The sequence below is a fragment of the Rattus norvegicus genome, chromosome 10 (genome assembly GCF_036323735.1).
Source record: "Rattus norvegicus strain BN/NHsdMcwi chromosome 10, GRCr8, whole genome shotgun sequence".
NCBI classification, from domain to species: Eukaryota; Metazoa; Chordata; class Mammalia; order Rodentia; family Muridae; genus Rattus; species Rattus norvegicus.
The window spans coordinates 55,089,570-55,103,985 of record NC_086028.1 but is presented as its reverse complement, the minus strand read 5'-3'; the positions used below and the strand labels follow the sequence as shown (position 1 = coordinate 55,103,985).

At 49.4% G+C, this 14,416-nt stretch overlaps 2 protein-coding genes across 2 annotated transcripts; both read left to right on the top strand.

The window, feature by feature from the left end:
* The first annotated feature begins 530 nt into the window (after nucleotides 1–530).
* Nucleotides 531–2,694, top strand: Kctd11 (potassium channel tetramerization domain containing 11). The gene has a single exon (NM_001108831.2). It carries the CDS (start codon nucleotides 1,295–1,297, stop codon nucleotides 1,991–1,993), a length of 699 nt encoding a protein of 232 aa, NP_001102301.1. The 5' UTR covers nucleotides 531–1,294; the 3' UTR covers nucleotides 1,994–2,694.
* Nucleotides 2,695–3,522: 828 nt separating this feature from the next.
* Nucleotides 3,523–5,468, top strand: Tmem95 (transmembrane protein 95). The gene is made up of 7 exons (NM_001134799.2): nucleotides 3,523–3,656; nucleotides 3,889–3,980; nucleotides 4,135–4,215; nucleotides 4,313–4,333; nucleotides 4,448–4,552; nucleotides 4,639–4,726; nucleotides 4,799–5,468. The coding sequence occupies exons 1-7, from the start codon at nucleotides 3,523–3,525 to the stop codon at nucleotides 4,827–4,829; spliced, it is 552 nt and encodes a 183-aa protein (NP_001128271.1). The 3' UTR covers nucleotides 4,830–5,468.
* The last annotated feature ends 8,948 nt before the right edge of the window (nucleotides 5,469–14,416 follow it).

The following is a 14,416-nucleotide window of genomic DNA, read 5'->3' as shown; positions in this document are numbered from 1 at the left end:
TACACTGGCCACCCGGCAGCCGTGGTTACTCATGAGGTTAGGGTTTCTCTAGTAAAGGAGGAGGCTGACTAGCACCCAGTAGATTGGAGGAAGGAGTTTTCCAGCCCAGACGACCAGCGGAGCCACCGCGTGGGCTTGCCGGGATGGCCCGAAGGCATCCCGGGAATGCAATGGCTCAGCATCCGCCCCCTCGGGAGTTCCCGACCGGGATCCAACCCTGAGACTTGCATTTTTTCAGAATAGAGGGATGAACTGGAGACTCCAGTCCCGACCAAGTTGTACTAGTGAGGTCATGCACACCTGAAGGGAACGGGGGTGGGGGGGCGTCGTAGCCACATCCGCAACAAAGCCAGTGAATCATTCCACCCCCGCTCCTCTCCGCCGGTCCTGCTCGTCCGCCCCATCTTTCCCACTGGCAAGGCCCCGCTCCCATCCCTCGCAGAGCCCGGCCAGCCCAAGGGGGTGTAGGGCGGGGCGCTAAGGGGCGGGACTGTCGCTTAAAGGGCCACTGACCGCTGCCCTTAGGCCACTTCCTGGGGGTGGAGAGGACCTCAGTAGCTGCTGCGACAACCCAGGAAGGCGGTAACGCCCAAGTCCTGGGACTGTTTGTTTCCAACAGAGTCCTGGGACACTGTCAGCTCTGACTGCGAGAGCATCGTCTCCCCTCAGCCATACAGAACTGCTGGCCACTGGCTCCTATCAGTTGCGCCTCCATCTTTTGGGACTCGCGCCCCTAACCCTGGTTGGGGCTCTGGACAGGTCCTCGGAACCCGGCGTGGACTCTACTAAAAAAAGCTCAGAAACTCAGGAGCTGAAGGCAGCGTCCGACCGGTGCTCGCCACCGTCACCTGCTGGTTGAATTCCGGAAACCCACTGTCTGAAGTATACAGGAGGGAATCGCTGACCACGCACAATCAGAATCGTCTGGACCAAAAGCTCCCTGATCCTGTGTGGCTGCCTTCTGTTCTTTACATCGGTCCTTTCATTCTTTCGGGGATTTCTGTGTCCTGAAGCTCCCAACCAGCATCAAAGTAGCTTGGGTGAGCTACAAACTTTGCTGTCTTGTTCTCCAACTTCTGCCTCCAACTTAGCGAGTCTGAACGTTACCACCCAATTCTTTCCAAACTCCGAAAATCTGCTTTTTCCTTCTCCTTGTCTGCCTTCTATAGTCCCCAAAATTTCCCCCCCTCCTGTGTCCTCTTCACCCCCTTCCTTTGGGGGCCCCGTGACCCTAAATGTGGGGGGAACACTATATTCCACTACACTGGAGACCCTGACACGCTTCCCAGACTCCATGCTGGGGGCCATGTTTAGGGCTGACACCCTAATGCCGGCCAATCTCAACCCGCAAGGAGATGGCCATTACTTCATCGACAGGGACGGTAAGGCTTTCCGGCACATCCTCAATTTCCTGCGGCTAGGCCGTCTGGACCTGCCCCGTGGGTATGGAGAAACTGCCCTTCTTAAGGCAGAGGCTGACTTCTACCAGATCCGGCCCCTCCTGGATGCACTGCGGGAATTGGAAGCCTCTCGGGGTACACCTGCGTCCACAGCTGCCCTGCTCCATGCTGACGTAGATGTTAGCCCCCGCCTGGTGCACTTCTCTGCTCGACGGGGCCCCCACCACTATGAGCTGAGTTCTGTCCAGGTGGACACCTTCCGAGCCAACCTCTTCTGCACAGACCCTGAGTGTCTGGCTGCCATGCGCAACAGATTTGGTGTGGCCAGTGGGGACAGGGCAGAAGGAGGTCCACATTTTCGGCTAGAGTGGGCCTCCCGCCCCCAGGAACTCCCTGAAGTAGAATATCAAAGACTGGGGCTCCAGCCACTGTGGACTGGGGGACCAGAAGATCGGCGGGAGGTAGTGAACACGCCTACGTTCCTGGAGGAGGTGCTACGGGTGGCTCTGGAACATGGCTTCCGCCTGGATTCTGTCTTCCCAGACCCTGAAGACCTTCTGAACTCTAGATCCTTGCGCTTTGTGCGCCACTGAAGATGCTACCCTTCACTTGACTGAGGAGAGGAGGGGGAGTGAGACAGCCAAGGGGCTAATGGCTCTTCTAAAACCTCTTTCTAGTTCTGGTGTGGGAGCTATGAGAGTCAGGGATCCCACCAGGCCTGGGATTCCCAAACTGAGCTGCCCCACTACCCCCAAGACTTGTGAATGGTCTAGAAGATCAATACTGGGACTTATCCTGGGAAAGCATCATGGATTCTCTAGCCTGTTCTTGCTTAAGGATGGGTCCTCTGTATTCAGAGGTGTGGAAAAGTAAGAAAGCACCCCTTTGCCCAGGCTAAACCTAGCAGAGCTCTGGAGGGTTGAGCACTAGGTGGGAGGACACACTTTGAATTATCAGATGTAATCTGTTCTCTAGACTGTGGTTTCCTCTACTGGACCTGTCACCTTATCCTACTGTGACCATTAAGAGGCCAGTACACTCTGGGAGGTTTTTTTTACTATGTCCCAAGCCACCTACTGTGGGACACACCACCCTAGGATGATATAAGGGAGCTAGGAGAACCTCCAGCAGCATGGGGGCTAGAGCTCCCTTCTGGAATTCCGTGTTTTAGGGGATCCCAAATGGAAGTGGGACTGGTCCATGGTATCCAGAGGCCTCTTTCGTGTGTGTGCGTGCGTGTGTGCGTGCGTGCGTGCGTGCGTGTGTGTGTGTGTGTGTGTGTGTGTGTGTCTGTGTGCATGACAGCCAGTGATCTGATGTTGCTTGGCTCCCTGGTGTCTTGGTTCCCATCAGTGTTGCTGACTCCTGTGTTTGTTGGTCCTTCTGTGATCTTAGCATGTCCAGACCTGTTTAGGGTTGCTTAGCAACTCTCCAGGCTCAGGTATATCTATAGTATGCGTAAGAGCAGATTCAGATTTAGTTTAATCATAGGGTGTGTGTGTGTGTGTGTGTGTGTGTGTGTGTGTGTGTGTTTGCATGTGTGTTTATGCCTGCACCGCCACGTAGGCAAGAGGGCCTTGTCTGAGTTTGAGTCACTAGGCTCTTCCTATGAGAGGTAAAAGCCACTGGGCTTGGCTGGGCCTCTGAGACCTCTGGGAGCTCTTGGTTGCTGAGACAACCATGAGCCCGTTGCTAGGAAATAGCTGGGTAAGGCCTAAGGCTGTCCTGGGCAGAGAGGAGATAGAGTTGGGAGAGTCGGGGAGGATGTGGGAAGGGTAGCATTTCTGGGTTCCTGTGTGGATGGGATACGCATAAATGCCTTCATCATTGGGTGGAGTCATTCATCTATCACTGTGACTTACAACAAGAAAAATAAATTGCTTTCAGACCACGGACGTGTAAAGGCCCCTATCCCCTTGCAACAGAAACCCAGATGTATCCGTCCTAGAGATATGTTTCAGCCTTCCATTCAGGGCCCAGGAGAGCTGAGGGGTAAGACAATGGCATTGTTCTGGATCAGTCTAGAACCTCCCACATAAAGGGCCAGAATCTGAACCTCAGAGAATTCTGAATCTTCCCTGGCCTGAGGGGTCCAACTCCCACCCATCCCCCAGCAGGCCTCATGTGGGTGCTGGCCCTAGGTGGGGTTTTCTTGGCTGTGGCCAAGGCTTGTGTCTTTTGTCGTCTCCCAGCGCATGCCTTGCCAAGCCGTCTGGCTCAGCTCAATAAGCAGACGGAGCCGCAGGAGAAGGAATGGTCCTCCCTGAATTTCTCTGCCTTTGCCTTAGGTAAAATCAGACACACAAGGTTAGCTCAGCAGTAGTCACCCGCATTTCCTCAGGGGGCTGGCGTGTGAGTTCCTAGCTCCTCAGTCACTGCTTCAGTCCATAGCCCTTTCTGGACACACTACCCTCTCTCTTTGGAAGAACTCTGTGCCCTAGGAAATAGGAAAAACAAAACAACAACAACAAAATCCCCAAAAGCTTAGCGCCTCCTCTAGCTCATTCTTGTCCATCTCCACAGATGAGGTGTCCATGAACCAAATCACAGAGAAAACTCACCGAGTCCTGAGGGTCATAGGTGAGATCTGGGAGAAACTGAAACCTTGGGACTTAGGAAGACCCAAGATGGGAGATGGGGGGAGGGGAGGCGGAGAGAGGGGCGGATTGGGAGGGGGCGTAGAAGGCAGCACTGTTGAGGTCTAGGGCAATGTAGCTGTGCTATGCCTCTCCAGAGATAAAAAGGTCCATCTCCTTGCTTCCATTATATTGGCAATGGCTTCGGAAGACCAAGATCCCCCAGTACACCAGGGAAGGTATTGGATGGGGAAGCCTGAAGGAGGTGCCTAGGATTTGTAGCCAAGTGGGGCGTGACTAAACAGGTCAGCCACCCCTCCTTGCTTTCCATTTCAGCTCTCTGTGCTCCTGTATGCCGTGAGTAATAGAAAAGGCCGTGGAGCTTCCTGGGGAGCCAAGAGAGTAGGGCGACTGTCTCAAGAACTTGGGTGGCTGGGAGGAGGGGTTGGAGGCGGTGCCTCCGCTTGTCAGCGTTGTTCCTATTGTCTCCTGCAGGGGGCAGCACCATCCTGTACAACTGCTCCACCTGCGAGGGCAAGGAGGAGTCTTGTTGGCCCCAAAAGCGCTGCTTCCCAGGTTCTTTAATCCTCGCCCTCCTAAGATCCCCTAGGTTCCCTGGTGTGATCCACAGGGTCATCCACGGCCTCCTGGGTTCCTTGCAGGAAGTCACGATCTGTGGGACGCTAGGATTCTACTTCTATGTATCTTCGGAATTGTCCTGCTTTTGGGTGCTCTGAGCCTCCAAGTGGAGTGAGTTGTGGGGATCTTCCCAACCCCCTTCCCTGATTCTCTTCAGGCCTCCGATCCTCTGTCTCCTTTCAGGTACCTGAAGCTGCAAGCAAAAGACTCGTGAAGATGTAGGCATCTTTCCCAGCCCCAGCTCTAAGAAATTTGTGCCCATAATTTCCACATCCCTTAGGTTGGGAACTAGCCAGCTTTTAGACCCAGCCCCAAAGCCTCAGTCTTCCAGATCCTAAACCTCAGACTTCTGCTATCAATATCCGTGTCAGATGGCCTCCAGGCACCCAAGCACCCACAGCTGGAAAGCTCCGCCCCTTCTGTGTTCCACCAATCAGACAGAGCAGTGGATGATGCCAGGAAATTATCTACAGAAGGAAAGAATCCCTTACCACCACCGCTCCCACATCCCCTCTGTCCATTCCCGGAAAGCGGGGGACTGTTGGCCTGTAGACGTTGCTCTAGGCCCTCCAATGATTGATCAGGAATCCGGGAATGAGGGTTCTGGAAAACTCTCTCCCTCTGGGGTGAGACCACATCAGTCAACCCGCTGGCATACAGTCCTTCCATTGTACTATATTGTGCAGCCTGGGCCTCCCCCCCCCCCCCCCGCCTGGCCCATGTAAATTTGCTGTGTGATGCCTTCCATCCCTGCCTGGCTCTGTCTACAACTTGGGCAGCCAGATGGGATGGGGATTCTTAGGAATTCTAGCTAGGGGTGCTCCCCCTCAATAGATGTTTAGCAATGTCTGGAGTTAGTTTTGGTTTTTTTTTGTTTTTTTTTTTTGGTTCTTTTTTTCGGAGCTGGGGACCGAACCCAGGGCCTTGCGCTTCCTAGGTAAGCGCTCTAACCACTGAGCTAAATCCCCAACCCCTAGTTTTGTTTTAATTGGAGGAATGTGTGGCTGGCGCTGTGGGTGGAGACCAAGGCCGCTTGCTAGACATCCTGGGACACACAGGAAAATCCTGTCCTAATGTCAACAGTTTATGGTGGAGAATTTATGGTGGTACCAGTCCTCCTTGCATGGGGCGGGGGGTTGGGGGTTGGATGACAGGAGATTAAAAGTGAAGAGAGGCCTGTCATCAGTCACAAGTCCTCATGGAAGCACCGAGCCCAGATGGGACCCCAACCTTCACCTACTTTTCAAACTGGGTGTCTGGAAGGCATGTCTGGAGTGGTCTGGACAGACAGCCTCAAAACAGTTCATGCTCTTGCTCCTCCCCTTGGGTGAGTAAAATGGTCCCACAGGAAGCCTTGCTTGGTATCATCTACTGTCCCATTAGAACCACTAGGATCTCCATTCCTCTCCTCTTTAATTTTTGAGGCAGGGTTTCTTTGCCAGACAAAGTTTCTCTGTGTAACAGTCTTAGCTGTCTGAGAACTCACTGTGCTCTAGACCAGGCTGGCCTCAAACTCACAGAGATCTGCCTGCCTCTGCCTCTGCCTCTGCCTCTGCCTCTGCCTCTGCCTCTGCCTCTGCCTCTGCCTCTGCCTCTGCCTCTGCCTCTGCCTCTGCCTCTGCCTCTGCCTCTGCCTCTGCCTCTGCCTCTGCCTCTGCCTCTGCCTCTGCCTCTGCCTCTGCCTCTGCCTCTGCCTCTGCCTCTGCCTCAAGGTGCTGGGATTAAGATTGTGTGCCAGAGCTGGAGAGATGGCTCAGTGGTTAAGAGCACTGGCTGCTCTTCCTGAAGTCATCCTGAGTTCAATTCCCAGTAACCACATGGTGGCTCCCAACCATCTGTAATGGGATCTGATGCCCTCTTCTGGTGTGTGTGTGAAGACAGTGACAGTGTACTCACACAAAGTAAATAAAAAATAATTTTAAAAAAATTGTGTGCCGCCATACCCAACCCCAAATTTTGTTTTTAAATTTCGTCCAGTATGTGTGTAGGCATAGCACATGTGTGGAGATCAGAGAGCAATTTGCAGAAATCAAGTCTCCTCTACCATGAGACTCCTAGGCCTGAACCCGGATCGTCAGGCTTGGTGGCAGAGCTCCTCACCGGCTGAGCCATCCTGAGCCCAATGTTCTTGTCTTTGAGACAAGCTCTTGTCAGCTCAGTCTGGCCTTCAGCTTGCTCTAAGGCCAAAGATGTCCTTGAGCCTCTGACCTTCCTGTCTCTGCCTCCCAAGAGCAGGGATTGTGGGGATGCACCCTGTCTGGCCCTCACGTTCTTGACAATCTTTTCATTTTACACATGAAGACATGAGAGCCGGAGGTCACAGGAGAGCACAAACGTGTCCAAGATCAAAGGGAAACTTATCCTTCACCCGACAGCAGTGAATGCCCATCAGTTAGCCGGAAGTACCAGTGCTCAGAAGGGAGAAGGAAACCCCTCGATGTCCTGACCTCGGAGGTAGTACGGCTCTGTTCCTGATGGAAGCTGCCCTGTACACTCCTCTGCTTAGCCTCACTTTCCACCAGCAACACTTTCAGTTGTTCCTCATCCTCCTGCTGCAATATTCATAGACCGATAATACCACCCATTACTCAAGGGCTTGGCTGCCCCTTCTCCTGTGGAGATCTCCAACCCACCATGAACCTTTCAGAGTGGACATTAGGCTCCCAGATGCTCCATCTGGCTGCAAACGCTCCTCTTGAACCCAGGTCAGTCTCCATGCTTACATGGATCCTCCTGAAGCTGCACATCTCTCACTGCATGGGGTGAGCTTGCCTTTTGGAGTTAGGCTGTGTGACTTCCAATCTTGGTCTGCACTTAACTTACTGGGCCTTGGGAACTTTTAACCTATTACCATGTCTCTGTATTTTGTTGTTGACAAAGTCTTGTTGTAGAGCTGGGATTAGAGAAACAGGTGCCACCAGTCTCAGCAGTCCCAAGCATTTTATGTGACCTTGTTATGACTGAAATATTCCTCTAAGGTATACTATTGTATCCCATTAAATATACAATATTAGGGATTTAGAGACAGCTCAACAGTGAAGTGCTCTTGCACAGGACCCAGGTCTATACCCAGCATCCACATGGCAGCAACAATTGTCCAAAAACTTTAATTCTGGGGGTCCAGTATGTTCTCTGTCCTCTGTGAGCACCAGGCATGCATGTGGTACACATATCTACATGTGAATGCAATAGAATGAAAACAATCTTAAAAACAAAACAATTATACTATCTACGTTTATTATGTGTTAAGAAAAAAAACCTATCCTTAGCTGTGACATGCCTACCTAAAATTATCTTGACTTCAAAGATGTTAAAATGTAAAACATGAATGAAATTTTTAAAAAAAAAATCTGCTTTTTGTTGTTATTCTTGATGTTTTTGGGTTTTTTTGTTTTTTTTTTAAAGATTTATTTATTTTATGTATATAAGTACACTGTGGCTGTCTTCAGACACATCAGAAGAGGGCATCAGATCTCATTACAGATGGTTGTGAGCCACCATGTGGTTGCTGGGATTTGAACTCAGGACCTTTGTAAGAGCAGTCAGTGCTCTTAACCACTGAGCCATCTCTCTCCAGCCCGATGTTTTTGTTTTTTGAGATAGGGGTTTTCTGTGTAGTCCTCTCTGTTCTGGAATTCATTCTGTTGATCTGGCTGGCCTCGAACTCAGAGATCCACCCACCTCTGCCTCCTCAGTGCTGGGATTAAAGGAATGAGTGTACCGCCCCCACCCCCAGCAGTTTATCTGCTTTTTATAAAAAGATTTATGTATATGAGTACACTGTTGCTCTCTTCAGACACACTAGAAGAGGGCATCAGATTCCATTATAGATGGTTGGGAGCCACTATGTGGTTGCTGGGAATTGAACTCAGGACCTCTGGAAGAGCAGTCAGTGCTCTTAACTGCTGAGCCACCTCTCCAGTCCAATTATCTGCTTTTTTTTTTTTTTTTTTTTTTGGTTCTTTTTTTCGGAGCTGGGGACCGAACCCAGGGCCTTGCGCTTCCTAGGCAAGCGCTCTACCACTGAGCTAAATCCCCAACCCCCAATTATCTGCTTTTAAACAATAAGAAGGTAATTGTGTGTGGCAGCTTGGGACTTAAAAGCTGGAGAATCAGAGTTGTCGTAAAGCTCAAGGCCAACCTGTATTCCAAAAGACCCTGTTTTCAAAAACAAAACCAAGCAGGGTCTAGAGAAATGGCTCAGCCATTAGTACTTGCTGCTCTTACACAACCTGGGCTTGGTTCCTAATACTCACTAATAGCCCATCTGTAACCATAGTTTCAGGGGATCCCCACATGCTCTGACACCCTTAGGATTCCTATATGTGTACGGTACACATGTGCACACACATACATAAAGTAAAATAAAAAACATAAAAGGCAGAAAATTAAACATGAGAAGGAGGCTGGTGGTGGCGCACATCTTCAATCGAAGCACGTGGGAGGCAGAGGCAGGTGGGTCTTCGAGTCCCAGGCCATCTTGGACTACAGAACATGTTCCAGGACAGCCAGAGCTACACAGTGGGTGAGACCCTGTTTTGGAGAAAAAAAGCTGAGAAAGCTGAAGCTGAAGGTATGGTTCGCTGTTAGAACACTTCCTTATCATACGTGAGAGTCCTTCATTCTGTCTCTATCATAATCAGTCAATCATACTAAGGCTGGTGATGTAGCTAAGGGGTAGAACACTTGCCTGGCAAGGTATTGGGGTGGAAGAGGCAAGAGGACGAGAAGTTCAAGGTCATCTTCAGGTACATAGCAAGACCAAAGCCAACCTAGCACACATAAAATCCTGTCTCAGAAACACTTTGTTAGAGATGTTCCCTTTCTCTCCCCTGCCTACAGAACACAGGCTGTGCTTGTTTACCCTGGCTTTCAAGGCTCAGTCAGCATCTCGCTTGCTCCCTAGGAGGAGAGCTTTCTAAACAAACCTAACTGGAATTTCCAGGTTGATCCATGAGCATCTCAGACTTCACCTGACCGAGCAAACCTTCCCTCACTAAGATTCCCAGTGCTCCCGAGATATCTCTCATGATCCTTGGTAAAGCCCACACATCCTTGTCTTCCCTCTTTTGTAAATATCTATAAGCAACAGTAACCAAGTGATTTCCCCTTGTAATATGTAGAATCCGGTCTCTTGGGACTGTCCACCTTGTAATACTCCCCATGGTCAAATGGAATCACCACTGCCAGTGTTCTCCCTCTGGGCTGCCCCCTCCGCCTCCTTTTTAAAGATTTATTATATGTATGTGAGTACACAGTCACTGTCTTCAGACACACCAGAAGAGAGCATCAGATCTCATTACAGATGGTTGTGAGCCACCATGTGACTGCTGGAATTGAACTCAGGACCTCTGGAAGAGCAGTCAGTGATCTTAACCTCTGAGCCATCTCTCCAACTCTGGACTGCCCTTCTGATTTGGCACAGATTATACTGGTACAAAGCTGCCTCTGAGTTATGGGGAGAGTGGACTCCTTCCACAGGCCTCTCTCAGCTATGGCCCCTGTTACATCAAGGTGGTGTGTGTGTGAGGAGGAGTGTGGGGAAAAGGGGGAAGAGTTTAGACAGGACCTCATATAGTCCAGGCTGGCCTTGAACTTAATATGTAGCTGAAGATGATCTTACTGCCCCTCCTGCATCTACTGCTGGTATTACAAGTATGACCACCACTTCCAGCGTGTGTGTGTGTGTGTGTGTGTTTTCAGTATTTATTAAAGCTATTGGAAATATTGTATGCTGATAAGATACACAAACTGAGAGGTGAGGGTATGAGTCAGTAGAGAAAACAGAAGTCAAAGGCAGAGACTAAGCTTTTTGAAAAAGACTGGAAATTCTGGTTCTGCTGACCACCTTCTTTATGGGAACAGAAGAGGCCTGGCCCAAGGCCTGCTGGGTGCATACACACCCAGAGGGGGACATTCTCTCTTCACACAACAGTGGAAGGAACAGAATGGTTTCTAATACTCAATTCCTTCCAGCACCAGAGTGAACTCAGACTGCCCCATTAAGGGTTTGCTGGCCTCACTGGACCCAAAGCTGCTTGCAGCTATGTGACTGCCAGGCAAGGTCCTTAGGTGTTTTTGATGATGCGGAAACCTTCTCAAGGGGAAGCTTTCTGATTGACATCAGCCTTAGTCATGGCTATAGTCAGCCAGACTGGTCACAGTGGACACCAGAGGAGAATCTGCCTTGGTGGTCTTTTTGTTTTAACCTCTCTGGACCATGTTCTTCCTATGAAGCTGCTACAGAAAGGCTCTGTGGTCTCTGTCACCACCATGCCTGGCACACAGTTAAACATCCTTTAAGATTTATTTATTTTGGGGTTGGGGATTTACCTCAGTGGTAGAGCGCTTGCCTAGAAAGCTCAAGGCCCTGGGTTCGGTCCCCAGCTCCGAAAAAAAAAGAAAGAAAGAAAAGAAAAAGAGTTAAGATTTATTTATTAGGGCTGCAGAGATGGCTCAGTGGTTAAGAGCACTGACTGCTCTTCCAGAGGTCCTGAGTTCAAATCCCAGCAACCACATGGTGGCTCACAGCCATCTGTAATGCTCATATAAAAATAAATAAATAAATCTAAAAAAAAAAAAGATTTATTTATTTTATGCACATGTGTTCACTGTAGCTGTCTTCAGACACACCAGAAGAAGGTTTTGGATCTGGATCCCATTACAGATGGTTCCAACGGCACCCTGTCAGGGCCCCCCACAGCTCTCTTGGCTGGTTTCCACCATGACAGGCATACACAATCCAATTCCATGGCGGGCCTGGTGCATCCTGCTACCACACACTCTCTTGAACTCATGTTGAACACATCACATAATCTCCTCTGATCCAATTGATAAGATATAATTTGCCCATCTAGACCACACAAAATCCCGTACACATCCATCCCTTATGACTAGTCATAACAACCTGTAACTATGTGCAAGAGTATCTTAACGTCTGCCGCCATGTTCTCTCAGATGCCTTCCCCTCGCTCCCGCCTCCTCTGCCTCTCTAAAACTTTTCTCCCACCCATCCTTCCTTCTCGCCCAATGACAGGCCTCGTTCTATCCTGTACCTGCGTTCACCTGCATAATGACGTCAACCTACAGGGTCTCTTGTTTTTGCCACCCTGCCTAGTCTAGGGTAGCTGACATTTAAGCTCTAGGCAGATTCCCCTGTCTCTGCCTACTTAGGTGCTGACTTTTTATGTGTGTTCCAGAGATCAAACGGAGTCATCGGAGTCACCTCGACAGTCTCATTTGCCTAGTTTTTGAAACAGAGACCTGGAGCTCACTGATTGGCTAAGTGGGCAGGGCCTGACCTCCGGGCATCTGCCTGTCTCCGTGGTTTCAGAGCTGGGGTTTCAGAGGCCTGCCTTTTTATGAAGGTGTTGGAGATCAAACGCTCTGGTGCAGCAAGCACTTTCCCCACTAAGTGTCTCCCCTGCTCTAGGATGGCTTCTCTGAGCCCTTAACCAAACAGGAATACTATTTGTCAGTTGAAAACAAAGAAGACAGTGGGAAAGGCCTTTAACCACAGCACTTAGGGTACCGAAGCAGGCAGATCACTGTAAGTTAGAGGCTAGCCTGGTCTACATAGCAAGTTCCAGGCCAGCCAGAACTACGAAGTAATATCCTGTCTCCAAAATAAAATTACAGTTAAAAATGAAGGAGCTGGGGGTTGGGGATTTAGCTCAGTGGTAGAACGCTTACCTAGGAAGCGCAAGGCCCTGGGTTCGGTCCCCAGCTCCGAAAAAAAGAACCAAAAAAAAAAAAAAAAAAAAAAAAAAGAAGGAGCTGGAGAGAATGTGCACCATTTGGAGGAACTTGCTACTCTCCTGGAGATCCAGGTTCTGTTCCTACCACAAACATCGCTTGTTTTGCAGTGACCTATAACTCCAGCTCTAGGTAATACAACACCCTCTTCTGGCATCTGTGGGCACCAGACATGTCTATATTTCACAAACATATGGGCAGGCACTCACACTATATGTAAAATAAAAATAAATACATCTTAAATATAAATAAAAATAAAAACAAAAAAAGCCAGGTGTGGTGGTGCATACCTTCAAACCCAGGCAGAGATGAGCAGAGCTCCGTGAGTTTAAGAGCAGGCAATCTAAAGAATGGACCCTGTCTTGTGCCCTCCCCCATGGATTGTCATCTGATAAGGTCCACAAGGGCAGTGGGACCCTGAGCAGATGAGCAGGGGGTGGGGAGGTGGGCGTTTCAGAAGCCATGTGAATGACCACACTGACACCAGCTATCCAGAGGCAGATCAGCTTCACTTAGGGTGATTCGAGGCTTGTAAAGTTTTTGGGGACTGAGGGTAGGAATATCCAGGATGGGCAATGGGTTGAGGGCTTAGGGCACCAAAATGCCTCATTAGCATGGAGAAGCATTTCAGGAATCTCAGGTGCTGGCTGAACAGGTTTTATAAGGAAAAAGGAAATCAACCCTGTGACCTAATTGAGGCTACGTGACATTACTGAGATATGGGGGCTTAGAATTCCCTAGGCAAGGTCAGAGGAGAAGCACCACTAATGAAGGGAGTCTCCCATGTTGCACAGAGCCCAGAGGCTATCGGGTCATGGTGGACTTTGACCTTAATTAGCAGCGTTTTTCCACAGTATATATAAAAGAAGAAGGAGAAAAAGACTTTTGGGCAGGAGACACGGCTCAGTGGTGAGAGCGCTGGCTGCTCTTTCAGGGAACTCTGGTTCCATTCTCATCACCCCATAGGGGTCTCACACGCCTTAGTAACTCCAATCCAAGAGGATCTATCTCCCTCTTCTGGCCTCTTTAGGTACTGCAGGCATGCGGCGCAGAGGTTTACATGTAGGCAAAAACACATATAAAATAAAAACAAAAGAAATAACCTTTTTAAAAAAGGAGCCCAAATTCTTTGATGCGCATGCCAAGGAGAGGCGAACCTCTGTGGCCCCCTTCAGTTCAGGCTCTGTGACAGGTTGCTAGTAGAACATTATAGATGTGATATGGTACCACTATTTGAGCCCAGGCCTCTAGGATTTGGCATTTTCTTTTTTTTTTTTTTAAATATTTATTTATTTATTTATTTTATGTATAAGTACACCATAACTGTCTTCAGACACACCAAAAGAGAGCATCAGATCTCATTACAGATGGTTGTGAGCCACCATGTGGTTGCTGGGATTTGAACTCAGGACCTCAGGAAGAGCAGTCGGTGCTCTTAACCACTGAGCCATCTCTCCAGCCCCAGGATTTGGCATTTTCTATCCCCTAGTTAGTTTCCAACGCCCACAGGGAAGTGTCCCGTGGATTAACTGGGTGTCCTCAGCATAGTGGCTACCTCCTCCCAAAAGTAATAACACGAGAAAACGTTTGAAGCCATGCTGTTTTTATGGCCCAATTAGAAAGTCACACACTTCATTGGTGACACATATTGTTCCAATATCTGGAAGACTGAGGCAGGAGGGTTGAAAGTCTGATGCAGATCTTAGATACAGGGCAGTGAGCTCCAGGCCAGCATGATTTATTTATTTATTTTTTATAAATTTATTTTTTAAGATTTTATTTTATTGTATGAGTACACTGTAGCTGCCTTCAGACACACCAGAAGAGGGCATCAGATCTCATTACAGATGGTTGTGAGCCACCATGTGGTTGCTGGGATTTGAACTCAGGACCTCAGGAAGAGCAGTCGGTGCTCTTAACCACTGAGCCATCTCTCCAGCCCCCGCCAGCATGATTTATATAGCAAGTCTCTCTCTCTCTCTCTTTTTTTTTATTTATATGAATACACTGTAGCTGTCTTCAGACACACCAGAAGAGGGATGGTTG

What these genes read in the sequence shown, in the direction of transcription:
- Kctd11 (NM_001108831.2), top strand. Translation starts at nt 1,295, where the DNA reads ATGCTGGGGGCCATGTTTAGGGCTGACACCCTAATGCCGGCCAATCTC.
- Tmem95 (NM_001134799.2), top strand. Translation starts at nt 3,523, where the DNA reads ATGTGGGTGCTGGCCCTAGGTGGGGTTTTCTTGGCTGTGGCCAAGGCT. An exon ending in GAGCCGCAGGAGAAGGAATG is followed by an intron (nt 3,657 to 3,888) that starts GTCCTCCCTGAA and finishes CCAAAAGCTTAG; the next exon opens with CGCCTCCTCTAGCTCATTCT. An exon ending in GCTCTGAGCCTCCAAGTGGA is followed by an intron (nt 4,727 to 4,798) that starts GTGAGTTGTGGG and finishes GTCTCCTTTCAG; the next exon opens with GTACCTGAAGCTGCAAGCAA.